We start from the raw sequence: 15,669 nt of genomic DNA on the forward strand, positions 1-15,669 counted from the left end.
GCCCCGTTTTTCCATAAATTCGTTATTCCTGGTTGGCCATCCAGTCCTGCCTTCTCCCCCTCCATTACCAGGCTGATCTTATTTCCCTTTCTTATCCTGTGCATTTCCTTGATTCCCCAGTCCTTTCTGGAACTTACAAACTCTCCATTCCTTCTTGCATGTTGTCCCTGACCTGCAATCAGTCTGACCAGCCAGCCCTTGTCTGCATATCAACACCTGTGTTCAACACCTCACCATCGCTAATTGGCTCCCCCGTCAGTGCTTTGCACTGTCCTGCTACCATGAAAATAAGGGGAAGCCGGACTTGTGGTACGGGGGGGGGGGGGTTCTCAGGGGATTCCTGGGTTCCTACCTATCCAGGGGTCTTCTGGGACACCACTTTGTGCTCTATTACACAAACGCCCGAGCAAGACTGGCCCTGAGGAAGCAGAACCAGAACCAAAGGTAAAACAAATAAACTTGACGTAGTCCTTGACAGTAAAGTCAGAGGCAGGAAAACCAACAAGAAGAGCATAACAATATTCAATAAGAGATGAGGATTTTGATGGCCTGAAATGAAGATAGAAGGATAGAGTGATCCACAATATCAAAGGCTGCCAAAATGTCAAGAGTTATCAGAAAGGAGGAAAGTTTAGAGTGGCGCGGAAAGAGCAGAGCATTCCCAGTTGAGTGAGAATGAAAGCCAGACCGTAAGGGAGGAAGAAATGAGTGCAGTTCGGAAAAGAGGAAACCTGAGAGTAAATGGCACACTATACTAATAACTTGGAAAGAAAAGAAAACAGAGATAGAGGGTGAAAATGACTAGAAACAGTAGGGTCAACAGCGGGTTTCTTGAGTAGAGGGATAACTACAGTGTGTGTAAAAGAGAACAGACGTCATGGGGATGTGAGAGAATTATTGAGAAGACAATTCAAATAGGGAACCAACTGTGGATAGATTAGGAGAAAAAATGAAGAGATGAGAGGGTCAAGAGGGGAGTTAGTCCGGTAGCCTCAGTTTGAACTCTGCCCCAGAAACATGCTTGTATTTCCTGAGGCCTAGGATCAGGGGAGCAGCCCTGCTCTGAACTGACTACAAACTTGCAATTTCCTTGTTGGGTAAACCCCATAATACACGGTTACAGTTGTCTAGATTAGGGGATGTGAGGGGTCAGTAATGCGAGGCAAACAACTGCTTCTGGTTTTCTCAGAATTAACCATTTTATTAAAGAAAACAATTTCAAATAAATCCTTGCTAAACCTACTCTATCAGGGAATTCCCTACCTAGTCTAGAGGCTAAGGGAATAACTCCCAGCATAAACAAACTGGCCCTCACACTAAACAACAAAACATTCAAAGTGAATTCTAAACAGCATAAAAGAGTGAATAATAAACAATCAGTAGTTTGAATGAGAAATAATTCAGGAACTTATTTGTGGATATCAACTCCTAGACCTCTGCACCCTATGTTCCTTTCAAAGTCTTGAAAAGTTTTGCATGTATGTAAAACCTTACGGAGACACGAGTTCCTCTTCTCTGTTATACGTGAATCAATATAGCGTTTTTTCAAACTTGTGCATGCGCCACAAAAAGTCTTCATGCGAAAGTGTTCGGTTCAACTAAAATGTTATTGTTGAGTGGAGATCATATGTTTCTGGTAGCCCTCTGTGATAACACGTGTTTCAGCATACACAATGCCTTTGTCAAATCAGGGCAATTCAAACAACACGTAGAATCTTGGAAAACTACAGACGTGAGGGGCTAGGACCTTTGCAGGACGGATTTAACCCATGACATGGCATTTGCGACTAAGGAATAGATGAGATTTATACCTCAAAAGCTGGGTTATTTTTGTTTGAATTGCCCTAATTTGACAAAGGCATAATGTATGCCAAAACATGTGTTATGGCAGAGAGTTACCCGAATCAAATGATCTCCACTCAACAATAAAATTTGAGTTGAACCTAACAACATCGCATCGAGGCTTTATGTGGCGCATGCACAAGTGTGAAACAACGCTATATTGAGTAATTTGAATGACCGTCACCTGTGCTCGGTAAATTCCTTCCCCAGGTTCGTCCAAAATCCATTTCTCCAAATATCCAGAAAGGAAAGTAAAGTCTTGAACCCATTCTTGTAATTTCCTAAAATGAAAATATTTCACCTAACAAAAATCCACTGGTAACAGTTCATCCGCTATCAGTTGAAAAGATCCCCGTCCAATCCGAGCCAAGGAAATTGCACCAATGGTAATCCTGGATGTCTTCCTTCCAAGATTGTTTGCCACAGTTCAAAGAAAAGATTAATAACTTTTCCTTCTGCAACTATACAAGTGTTCATAAACTCTGCAGTACATTTGGAATAATTGTCTTGGGTTTTTGCTTTCCTCTGGACAACCACCCACCTACTACTGTTACCATGGAAACAGACTCCTTGGTTCCACAGTATGCCACTACTCCAACTAACTTCAATGTGACAGACAGTATAATACACAACCACAGTACTGGTATTTCTGCTTCAACTTTGTATTTTTGAATGTATAGGCATTTTAAAGACAAAACACTTCGACTTCTACTTCTACAGGTTGGCAAGGCACTCTTCTTTCCTATGCTCTAAGAAAAGGGGTCGCCTCTTTGCATCTTCCATCTGCCTCGCTGCCACAGGGACAACCTGCCTCTACATCCAGACTGACTCTCTCCCCATTCCAACAGACCCAGCATTACAGGTTATTAGCTCAATCTTCTTACAAGCACCTAGCTGCCTTCCCAAACTTTGTTCACACCTTCCTGGTTCCAGTAGCTACCGTAAAGCTGTATTGCCACACTTCCAACTTCAGATAACAATGTTACACTTGTGTCAGAGGATACTGGACCTTTCACAACTTCAACAGTTAGGTGGATTGATTTCAACAGGGTTTGCTTCACTATAGAAACGGTTAGCCTTTTGTCTTGGGTAATGCTTGTTCTTATGAATACAACAACTTCTGGATTTAAAGAATACTTGTTCTTAGTATTACAAAGTTAAGTCTTCAAAGGAAAAACAGATTTAGGCATACGCGACCACTCTTTAAAGTAGATCTTCAACCTTAAGTATCTGTAAGTGTTTGTATTCCACGGTTTTAACACAGAGACACCTTCTACTACGGTCGGGAATCTCAATTGGCCACACGCCACCCTCCTTTAATGCCATAAGATCTTGAAACAATTGTGAAAGTCTTCAGGGTTTTCAGAGTAATATAGAAAAGTGTTCCCCTTTTTATTAGAGACACGCAACCTCTCAGGCAACATTAAAAAGTTCAACAATGGAAAATTAAGGGATTTTCTTCATACGCGAGCACTGTAACTTCAATAGAAGTGCGTGTGCTACATTCTATTATAAAGACTAGCTTTCACGACAAACTGTTTATACTCGCTTCTACTCTTGCGCAAGCCACTTTAGAGCTGGTTACAGTTAGCGGCCAGGGTTTCAGAGTTAACCTGAACACCAAACTTCACTCACCGGCTCCAGTAACGTTATGGTCTGTTTCAACTTCCCAACTTCTTCCTCTTCTGCTACGGCTTTAGGCACACTTGGGGCCCACATCCCTCTACAGCACGGGTGTCTCTGATCCGGCCCCGGGCTTCTACACAATCATGGCTCTGCAAAGACTGCCACTAGGTGCACCTGGGAAGACCTTCACTCTCAGTGTAGCCCCAGCAAGGCAGGGTTTGTGAACACAGTACCCTCTCACAACTGACTGGGGAAATCTGCTCTTTCCAGGTCTTTTTGTCCCTTAAGTAATCACACTTTCTCATGTACCGCCAGTTCATGCTCTTCTCCTTATGCTACTGCTGCCAGCCTTCCAGCTCCTGCTCCATCTCCTTCCTTCTTCCCCTTCCTGTTGCAGCCTTTTATACCTCTTGAGTGGGGCAATTGATTTCAGGTGCAGGTCATTACTGTTAAGTGCCTGACCCTACCAAAGGCTGTTAGGCCAAATTGCCTGTCCTCTACTCCTACATGCCTCTTCGTCTCAGTCCCTAGGGCATTCTGGAACATGTAGCTCACTTTGTCAAAATTCGGTTTTTCTACTTCCTTTATGTTTTTAAAGAAACATTTAATTCTCTTAGTATTTTAAAATAGAGAGTGTAGGTGTCAACCTTATTAGAGGAAGATGGTGCAGAGAAGGGAGTACTTTGGCTATTCCTTGTAGTGTACCCTTGGTACTGAGAAGGGCATTTGATTTTAGGGATACAAAGAATGCTCTCTTAATATAATAGGTTTAGTTGTTACAACCTTAGGTTTTACCATCTTAGATTTAACATGAGGTTCAGAGATATTAAAATGACAATATGCCATAGTGATAAGATTATTCCCTACAGAGTAAAAATACTGTCTCATCCCACGGATTCCCCTCACTTCCCTGGGCCCTGTCTCCACCCAGGTGATCCTCCCGCAGTACACCACCCCCAGGGTTGGGATCAGGATGCATCTGCCCTCCCCAGGCCACATGAGAGGAGACTTTAGGCAGGGTTTTAGGGAGGGATCCGTAGGATTCTTCACACTGAATGATCTGGACTTTGAAATTCCTCTCCATCGCCAGGAGGCTTTTCGTAGCCGATTTAGGATGAAATGGCATTTAGACACCAACCTAGATGTCACTGCTCTGTGCTGCGCTGGTAGGCCAGTTACCCTGGGTGGCAGGGACACTCCAGCCCAGTGACTAAGGTGAGGATCCAATTTCGTCACAATAAGAAGCCACCAAACGCCGAACCTTTTTCTGGCTGACATCCTACCAGAGGCAGGCCAGCTTCAGAAACTGTCTTAATTGTCAGCTCTTCATGTCATGTTGAGCCCACTGCTGCATTCAAGTCCCAATTCACAATGTTTGCTGAGAGACTCCAGTGATGATATCTGTCAATGTCTTATTCAGCTGCAATAAAGTAAAGTGTTCTATTTAAATGCAGAATCCATTCAGTTGGCAGTCCTTTGCTGGAAGCTTGCCTCTTATACTGGGCTTATTCCCTTTGGATAATGTGCATGCCATCATATCCCCTTTAGCCTCTTTTCCTAGAGTCGCTCATGTGAGGGTTTAGGAGTAAGAGACGGACACAAAGGTGGCATGTTGATTGGCAAAGCCTTTCATTAATAACAAAAATGGTGGGGTTGGAGGATATCTTAACTAGCCCCATCGCTAAGAGGGGTTTCCCAGCCTCAACAAAACTAGCTAATGAAACTGTCAGTGTCAGAATGTCCAAAGTAAAGTTTGCCATCCTGTGTCCAAATCGTAACCGGTCTCTCACTCTAAACTAACAAAAGGTGAAAGGGGAAATGTCTCTTGGCTGTCGACCTGCAGACCAGCTTCAGCTTCGCAGGTCACAAAACCAAAGTTAAAAAAAGGTGCAACAAGGTGAACAGAAGTTCCACTAGATAGACTCAAGGGTGTGATTCCCTTTCCCCAGAGTCTTTCCAGCTTTAACCAGGTTTAACTTCTGGGAACGGACTCCCCGCCCCCACTCCACCCCCCACCCCCAAGTACTGTGACATGGGAAAATAGCTTGGCTCTCTTCTTCCAAGCTCTGGTGTGACCCTCGGTACCCCTCCTCTTGGTCCACTCTCCTGCAAAGTAGGGTAGACAACCTTTGTATTCTCAGTTCTGTCTCTGTTTTCACTTGCACCCACAGCCTTGGTTTACTCTCCTGCCAAGGCCTCTGCGTATATGTTGTATTTCTCTTAATTAGAACTAGGGGAGCACTTACCAAACATGGGTCCCAGACCTGCTCCACCTGATCATTCATACTGTTCTTTATATCTAACTTCCCTTTGTCCCACAGCCTTGGTTTACTCTCCTGTAAAGGTCTACAAGAGTCGCTGGTTAAAGCAAAGTTTGAATTTCTCCTTGTTATGCATAGAGGTGCGCTATCCCAGTATGGGTCCCACACCAACTTCACTTGTTCATTCTTACAGTTCTCTTTCGTTAATTCCTCTTCACACCACAGCCTTGGTTTACTCCCCTGCCAAGGTCTGTGAATACTAGTTGCGCATGTACGGTGTGAATCCCCTCTTATTTCTGTTCATGATGTAACTTCCAAGGGTGGGTCCAAGGCCCCCTTCACTTAGTGTCTCTTCCTCAGCGAGTATTCCTTATGTATATTACTTTGTGCTCCACTTGCCCTCTAGGTCTCCCCAACCCTCGAATTGGCCAACCTTATTAGGTCTTGGCTGTCACACTCTGGTTGTTCGCGGGTCTCCCAGGAGCTGCAGTTGCTTCTGTGGTTTACTGGCGCCTTTCCCGGGACTCTGTGTGTCTCTTCTGCAGTTTGGCGGCTTCTCGAGCACATCTGCTCTGCAGTTCAGGGGCTCCCCATGGCAGAGCCTTCTCCGCCGGTCCTCTGTGACTCTGCTCGGCAGCTCGGCAACATTGCGTTCACCCCAGAGCTTCCTCTGTGCGTCTCTCGGCAGCCGATGCGTTCTGAGAACGAAGATGCCATCCTTCTCTTCCCTCTCCTACTTTGAATGGGAGCGGAACAATGACATTGCTCAAAAAGACTAGAGCATGTGAATTCATTCTTGTCAGTAATCCTTATTACTCATTGCCTCTTCCTCGTCCTAGTGGTTTCTACTTGGGCTGGGTTATAGAAGTACATGGGGACATTATGGAATGGGGATTTTGATGGGTTTTGAGGGAAGGTAGGAGGGCTAGAGAGATCCCATGTTCTTACAAGATGGTCACTACTCTCAAAGCGGTTTCCCTTCCCATGAGGTCCGCCCGCTGAGCACCACTCGCGGGGGGGGGGGGGAAGGAGGGGAGGACACCGGGTAGCGACCTTATCTCATGGAAAAACGTTCCTCCATCTAAAGCAGTGACGACATCCCGGGATTCGTCACACTCATCACAGCAAATGAGTTTTAAACAATGCACCCTTCCTGTACCCTCTACCTGAAATATCGCCAATCAATCAAGCCCCTTGGCGATATGGCCTTCAGAATTGGATGCAATATCAAAGGTAAAGCTCACAAGCCACACGTTCACTGCAAGCACAAGCTCTATTGCTCTCCTTGTACACAGCTGTATTGCTCTTGTGTTCCCCTAAAGGACTGGTCCCATTGTTGAGGTTTTGTGTTTGCATTTTGTGTTTTTTGGGTTTGTTAAGCGAGATCCTAGCTAGAGAGCAACAGAGCACTGTACAATTATGGAATCGATAATGCCTCTCGGTGGCCAAGCAAGGAAGAGGGAAGATTCAGGAGCATGTACTTGGGGTAGAGGGATCCTGGGTAATCCATTTGTGATGCCCCCACGACCCTTCTCCACTTTGGTAGCCTTGCAAAACTTCATCTCTATCCTGGTCTAAGCCCTCCTGTTTTTTAATCTCCAAATTCTTACACCCTGTAGTATTTAAACAATGAATATTGCTTGCCTCATTCGGTTCATTCTACCAGTATTCCAGCGTGGCTGTTTTTTTAATGAAAAATGAGAATTCCAGAACAATGGAGAATGTGGGATCCTATGCAAATACCTTCGTAATCTGCATCTGTCACGTCTCTGCAGAGTTTCTCATGTCATTTGCAAAATTGTTAATTTCGAAATGTAGTGATTGTTCAGGTTGGCCTCTTCCCAATTCCCTGGTACTGGCGTTTGGTAGATTTACCTGGAAGAGGACTGGGTTGAGCAGCCCTACCATCATATAAATCGGTGGTGGAAAGGCTACTGCCCGCAACAGTGCCGCCTCCAATACATCTTTCTGGGGGCCTCTTCACCTTCATGCAGCCTCTTGATGCAGATTTTAAAATGCAACATTTTGCATATACTACATTTTGAAATTAAGGATGTTCTGCTTCCTATATTTCCATTTACCTTTTCGAGCATTGTATCATTTGCATTATATGTTTTTAAGTTGTTCCCTAAAAACTGGTAATCTGGTACCCTGCATATCCAGTCTAGTGCACACGTCAACAACCAATTGCGCAGAGCCTGAGGGAGCATCACCCATATCTTCGCAGGAAGCCATCGACATTGTTCTAAGACTTGGGTTGAGGATGCATTGTTACACAGGGCCTAACTGGAATGATAGCTTCGGAGGGCAATGTTGTGCTCAGATGGCCATCTCTTCCCAGGAAGCCATTAACATGGGTCTAAGACCGGAGATGTGGATGCATTGCTGCACAGGGCCTAACTGGAATGATGGCTTTGCGGGGCAATGTTGTGCTCAGATGGCCATCTCTTCCCAGGAAGCCATTGACATGGGTCTAAGACCTGAGATGTGGATGCATTGCTGCACAGGGCCTAACTGGAATGATGGCTTTGCGGGGCAATGTTGTGCTCAGGTGGCCATCTCTTCCCAGGAAGCCATTGACATGGGTCTAAGACTTAAAATGTGGAAGCATTGCTGCACAGGGCCTAATTGTAATGGTGGCTTTGGAGGGCAATATTGTGTGTGCTCAGATGGCCATCTCTTCCCAGGAAGCCATGGACATTGGTCTAAGACCTGAGATGTGGATGCATTGCTGCACAGGGCCTAACTGGAATGATGGCTTTGCAGGGCAATGTTGTGCTCAGGTGGCCATCTCTTCCCAGGAAGCCATTGACATGGGTCTAAGACTTAAAATGTGGAAGCATTGCTACATAGGGCCTAACTGGAATGATGGCTTTGCAGGGCAATGTTGTGCTCAGGTGGCCATCTCTTCCCAGGAAGCCATTGACATGGGTCTAAGACTTAAAATGTGGAAGTATTGCTACATAGGGCCTAACTGGAATGATGGCTTCGGAGGGCAATGTTGTGCTCAGGTGGCCATCTCTTCCCAGGAAGCCAGTGACATTGGTCTACGACCTGAGATGTGGATGCATTGCTGCACAGGGCCTAACTGTAATGATGGCTTCTGAGGGCAATGTTGTGCTCAGATGGCCATCTCTTCCCAGGAAGCCATTGACATTGGTCTAAGACCTGAGATGTGGATGCATTGCTGCACAGGGCCTAACTGGAATGATGGCTTTGCAGGGCAATGTTGTGCTCAGATGGCCATCTCTTCCCAGGAAGCCATTGGCATTGGTCTAAGACCTGAGATGTGGATGCATTGCTGCACAGGGCCTAACTGGAATGATGGCTTTGCAGGGCAATGTTGTGCTCAGGTGGCCATCTCTTCCCAGGAAGCCATTGACATGGGTCTAAGACTTAAAATGTGGAAGCATTGCTACACAGGGCCTAACTGGAAAGATGGCTTCCGAGGGCAATGTTGTGCTCAGATGGCAATCTCTTCCCAGGAAGACTGGCATGGTTCTAAGACTTAAGATGTGGCCGCTTTTGCCAATGTGCAACTGGTATGAGAGCTTCGGAGGGCATATCCGTGCTCAGATGGCCGTCTTTCCCAGGAAGCCCCTGACATGGTACTAAGGCGTCATATAAGGACACTTTGATACACAATGCTTAACAGCAACGGGAACTTCGGAGGGTAATGTGCTCAGGTGGCCGTTTCTGCATAGTCGCTCCCAGATACAAAGCCGAGTTAAGCATAGGCAGAGGAGATACGATTACCAGAGATATCTGTGCCCTAATACTGCAGAATGTGGTCTCTCCTTTTATTATCCATTGCACCTCTTGGAGTTATATGGAAGCCGGTGACTGTGCTTGAAAGACCAAATCAAAAAGTGATGGATGCTTTGCATTATTGATAACCACTTGAAATTGCTCTGGGCAGCATTCCATTTAATCATTTGAGCCATCCTGCACCATCACTAAAGGAGGTTAGCCATAGGCAAAATCAGTCTTGGTCCCACCCAAAATGTTTCATTCCGGGTAGGTAAATTCCCTTCTAGGCAGTGCAAGAACCACCAGGTAAGTTAAGGCTTGATCAGTGCATGGGATTATGCACAGTGAGCTCAGAGCCCAGGTGTGGGACCTACTACTTAGGTTATGGATAACAGGCTCTGTAGTAATCATAGCCACTAGCATTCCCATGGGCTGCTTTCCATTCCATCGTTTGTGAACTTGTTTGCCATTATAAAACCAGAAACCCTTATGCGAATGAATGATTGCATCTTTACCATCAGTTCATGAACTTACATAGCGCAACTCTGAAAAGTGTACACAAATGGACTGGAAGCAATATATAGCTTTGATGGCCTTGGTCTCTGAACTCCAGCCATGAAGATGATGCAGCGTTACTTCTATTGCAGCCATTGAGAACACCTTTTTAGGGCAATGTCTCATTCCTTGCATCAGGAGATCAGAACTGCCAGGGACAAGCACAGAAAATAAACTTTAGCGTATGATATGATATTTTATTTGTGTCGCACTCATACACAAGTGTTTCAGAGCGCGACGAGGCAAGGGAGGGGAACAGGGGAGGACAAAACACTCACTAGGACCAGTGACATTGAGAACACGCAAGTGAAGAGGAGAGGGACAGGGAAAAGTGCAAGGGGGAGGTGAGGACTGGAAAGTGATGAGGAAGGGATAAAACAACAACTGGTATTGCAGTCATCATGGTGTCAAGTGCAAGGTTAAAGCGGAGAATGGGAGGTCAAGTGCGTGCAGGGAAGGGGACGGTAGGGTTACAGATACAGACCGAAGTGCAACGGTTGCCTGGAGGCAGTGCGGGTATGTGGCTGGGTGGGCAGGAACCTGGGCCTGAAAAACAGAGGGTAACCAGGTGCCAGGTGATGAAGTAGACAGATCAGCAGGGGAAAGGAAGAGTGAAGGTAGAAACAGAGGAAGGTCTTGAGGTACTTCTGGAACCGAAGATGGTTCTCCTAAATTTGCAGAGAGGCAGATAGGCTTTTCCAGAGGGAGGCCCCAGCCGAGGAAAGATCTACCCCCAACTCGTTGCTTGGAGAAGCGACTGACCCTGAGGGAGTTGGAGGTGGAGGAGCGAAGAGCTCGAGTAGGAAGGTATTTGAGGAGGGAGAGTTGAAGTTATTCTGGACCTAGGCCCCAGAAAGCCGTGTGGACAATGCAAAGGGTCTTGAATTTAATCCTTGCAGCCACTGGGGGCCAATGAGATTTCAGTCCTGAAGAGATCCGATCCCAGGGCTTCAGGTCAAGGACAAGTCTTGCAGTCCTGTTCTGGATGAGTTGCAGAGGGCGGAGAGTGGAAGCAGGCAGATTTAGAAAGAGGCTGTTGCAGTAGTCCAGCCTAGAGGGAACCACAGCTCTAGAGACTGATCTTCTGAGGGAAGGAGAGGAAAGAACGAATACCTCTGAGGAGGTGCAGTTGGTAGTTTAACTTCTTAGAGACGTCAGAAATGTGAGGAGAAAAGGAGAGTGTGGAGTCGAAGATGACAGAGGTTCTTAGCCTCAGAGGTGGAAGCAGGAACAGGGCCAGGGGAGGCCGGCCAGCGTGTGACAGGAAAGCAGGGTGCAGGTGTGCCGATAAGTAGAATCCCTATCTTACTGGCATTAAGGCAGAGATCATTGGCGGCACACCACTCCTCGATAGCAAACAGACAGTCGAGAGGAGTGGCAGATGGAAGCCTGAAAACGAGCCGCGTCATCTGCATAGCACTAAAATTTGTAGCAGAGCGGCAATGCGGTGGGCGAGAGGTGCCAGGTATTGGTTGAAAAGACAGGAAGAGAGGTTAGAACCCCGGGGAACACAGCAGGTAGAGAGTGAGATAGAGGAAATGAAGGACCCAAGTTGGACTGGGAAGGGTCGATCAGAGAGGAAAGAGGTCAGCCAGGCCAGGGCCTGATCATAGATACCCAGGTAGACGGTTGAGCAGGATGGCATGGTTGAACGTCAAGGTTGGAGAGCAGCTCTTCACAGATGTTTAGGGGCAAACACAGAGCTGGAGACTAAACAGGGGATACTGTGCTACAACAGAGGTGGAAATGTGCAAGCTCAATGGATTGAGGAGGACAGAACTGTCATCCTCAAAGGCTGATTCAATTAATGTGAAGCGTGCACAAGACTGCTGGGGGGCAGTGAGTGGATATTGGGTTGGCAGAGGTGTCTGTGGGGGTGTCTGTCTGTATTGTCTAGCAAATAAGGTTTGGGAGAACCCAACATAGGCCCAGTGTCCCAGATTCCCTCCCTTGGGCACACCTTTGTGATGGATGATCTGGGTTTGCCGCCTGGGATGCACACATCGACTATGATGATGCAGGAGTTACCGAGATTGCCGCCACAACACCCAATTGTAACCACCTATTTGAAACCTCCACCTTCTAATCACCAAATTCAGTAGCTTACGAGTGATGGAGTGTGAGCCGTGTACTTCCTTCACTACAGGGGCAGTGCGACCATCTCTGTTCATTTAAGCTTCCGCCCTCAATCAGAGGGTGCCCTAGGATTTGCCCAAAGGCTTGGAACATGAACTGTTGGGGTATCCCTTCACTCCCAAATACCAGATTACACATTTTACACATTGTTTTAACACTATGTGACTATGAGATTCGAAAATGTCACTCTCTACCTCCTTCTGCAATCAGTGAATGACGGGTAGTCATGATGGGAAATCGACTGCCTACTATACTGCAGCAATCCCTTCACCGCAATCATCCACCTTTAAACCCCATTCCCGTGTAGGACCTGCACAGATAACTATGGGTTTCATCTCCTACACCAATGCTAATCCACCGCTTCATTTTTCCACCCACAGACCCAAATCAATGCCCAGCATTGCCAGTGAAGGCATACGCCCGCCTGCACTACATGCATCACATATCTCTTGCATAGCTTTGTCCAGCCAGGGGCTGATCTGTGAGGCTACCTTAGGCTTTTACCCCTACAGTATACAGCCCCCGCTTATCACCACATTCCATCGCAGGCTGACCTTATGATGCAGGCATTTACCCTCTATACCGCGTTGATCCCAACCTCATATCCAAATGCATGCTCCCAAATTATACACTGACCTGTGATGGTGACTGATGCGTGGGTCTCCTCTTGTAACACAGGGTTTCTCACCAGACAGCTGTAGGTGCTGTTAGGCTCCAGCACAACCCTTAGGATGCTCTGAACATCAAACAGTCCTTCCTGATTGGCAACCTGGGACACTGTGACGTTCTCTGTGATGTTGTTGCCAAGGCCATCGCGCCAGAGAACCGTGGCTTCTGGGTAACCATGGAAGGTGTGGCAGGTGACCTTCACTGCATCACCTGGTTTCAGATTTTTGTTGGGCTCCAAATACAAGCTTGGCTTTGTATAGGGTGCTAGAAAGGAGAAAGCAGAATACAGCATTAAGGAAGCACGGAAACAGGTGACGAACCACGTAAACAGGAGATGCACCACAGAAACAGGAGATGAATAATAGCCACTGCGTCCATCGGAAAAACAGGATCCATGGATTTGAAAACTTCTCAACTTCAGATTGTAGAAAAACACACCTGCTGTTTGCACAGCGACTGGTGATGGCCCTCATCCCGGAAAGCGTCCACAAGCATCTAGACATGTTTTGACACCTACTCAAGAAGGCTTTGTGCCTACTTTCCAGGTCTTGAGCATAATCATTCAGTTGATATTTTAGGGTTCTCACTATGGAAGATATCCAGAAGTGGTATGTGAGAAGACATCTAGACCTCCCATAAATATGATGCTCACAAGACAGGTGTTTATGTTGTGACAATACCAGGTGTCCCTGGTGCTTAAACTCATGCAAATTGGTATTCACAGTCAAACTTCAGGCAACCCCTGTGTTATATTACCTGGACCACAGGAGTACTCTGGTGCGATCTCAGGTAATGGTGCATGGCCCAACAAAGTATTCCACATATTGGACCACATTACTTCCAAACACTGAAATGCAAAGCTCCCTTTCAAAACTTCACTTGGAAATCCAGAACATTACGCAATGAGAACACTTCCAGAATGTCGCCTCCCTTTCCTCCTCCTTCCAGGAACAGCAGCATCAGTTTGGTTTGTGTCAAAGCAAGTAAACTAATGTGATGATGGGTGTGTGTCAGGGGCAACATGTAACTCACGGGAAGGCCAGCACTACAGTTTCACTTACACCATCTCTAATGCAGCTTGGGAAATACATTCTCTCCTACTGCCTTTCAGTGGCTCATTTACCAATTCACAACAAACGAAGACAAGACAAGACTTCTTCACTCTTTTCCACCCAAGATCAACCTGGTATGGCTCAGGGTGGGTAGATCAATTTTTTCAATCTCTCCTTTTGTCCCCCCCAGAACTCATTCCCTCACATCCAATTCCTGGCTCTGACACCTCCCTCAGCGAGCTTGCGTTTACTAGATCCTCTTCCATCTATTTGGGAATCCAGTGGAATTATTGGGTGTGTAGCCCCCACAACTCCTAGGAACTCTTCAACACACATCAAGGCCATCTCATATCCACAACTAGACGTTAAGTAATACCACGACATACACTGGTAATGGCCTCCATGAAAGCTCTACCGGAAGACTAATCATTGACAGCCGCATGGCATTCTACTTGGACATTAAGAGCAGACATTCTTCCACTGGCCCTCTCATTCAATCTCACCGGAGGATTTCATAGGCAGACTCTTGCCCTTCTTGCTTTGCTAGTAGATCATGATCTTAGGGCCAGGAGGTGACATCAAGATGTCACCTTCTTGACTAGAGCGGATCCAAAGCAGAGCATGACTGCTATCTTTAGATTTATATTCCAATGGGAAGCAGGCAAAGAAGTGTAAATACTATCACTCTAAGTGAAAGCAATTAGTAGTTTGGCCCACACAAAAGTCTAATACCAGGGAACCTGGATAAATTAAGACTTATGTGAGTGAATGAATGAGGCATTCGAGATTGGAGGACAAACGTTTCACAGTGGGCAGGTGCGCTGTGCCCAGGAGAAATAAAGAATCAACACTGAGGGAATGAATAGAAGAGGCACAAACATGGGCAATTCAGTGGCGTATATTGGCACACTGACTTTCAAGTACTTCCGGAAGAAGAAAGAATGTCAGGCCACATTATGAGTTCGGCAGTGTGGCCAAAAACAATTACTGGCACATTACCGCTCCACCAAACTACAGGTTTGGAGGTAAGGTAGAGGAAAAACCTCCAGCAGAATGGTGGAGGAAATTCCTTCTCTTTACTGTCAAAAAACACGCAAATCGACAGAATTTCCGCCTGGCGGTAATTCTGTTGGAATCCCCATTGAGTCATATGGATTCCAATAAATGGAGACTAACATCGCCTACCACCACTTGTAATCGGGCAGCAATGCTACAGGTCCAAGTGGCTGCAGATGTAAATCCAGCAAACATGGAACGAGGCCCACAGTAACTGAGAACTGGATGAGAGTTAGGAACTGGGTATGCACCCATTTTAGGTGGAGAGTACCCGAAGGGAGACCCATCAATCACACAAGCAGCACCCTACTTTGCCTGCTCACGTTCCTGCCTTATTTGGCTTAGTGAACACAATCAGTGCAGAGTGCAAAAATAACAGAGCTATTGACACAAGTTTCACTCTCAGTGCGTGCCAGAGGGGACCTAAGAACAGCAGGCAGGGGCAGGATAATTTGGAGTTAAGGTTTTGATTGATTGATTGAATGACATTTTATTTCTATCGCGCTCGTACATGAGTCTTTCAGAGCACGACAAGGCAAGGGAGGGGAACAGGGGAGAACAAAAACAGCGATCTTACTAGGCCCAGTGACATTGAGAACACGCAAGTGCATGGGAGAGTGGGGAAGGGGAAAAGTGCAGGGAAGGGGGGAGAGGTGGAAAGTACGAAGCAGAGGAGAAACAGATAAATAACAATAAATAAATTATAAAGGCAACAAACGGTG

The 15,669-nt window shown here is 46.4% G+C and overlaps 1 protein-coding gene across 3 annotated transcripts in view; it reads right to left on the minus strand.

The window, feature by feature from the left end:
- Positions 1-15,669, minus strand: part of CD276 (CD276 molecule) — a 271,504-nt gene that overhangs the window by 56,414 nt on the left and 199,421 nt on the right. For all 3 annotated transcript variants that reach the window (XM_069624602.1, XM_069624600.1, XM_069624601.1), the window contains exon 4: positions 12,807-13,103. In XM_069624602.1, the coding sequence (XP_069480703.1) occupies positions 12,807-13,103 (297 nt within the window). The remainder of the gene's footprint in view (positions 1-12,806; positions 13,104-15,669) is intronic.

The sequence above is a fragment of the Ambystoma mexicanum genome, chromosome 11, assembly GCF_040938575.1.
Source record: "Ambystoma mexicanum isolate Mex_15411 chromosome 11, UKY_AmexF1_1, whole genome shotgun sequence".
Classification (NCBI taxonomy): domain Eukaryota; kingdom Metazoa; phylum Chordata; class Amphibia; order Caudata; family Ambystomatidae; genus Ambystoma; species Ambystoma mexicanum.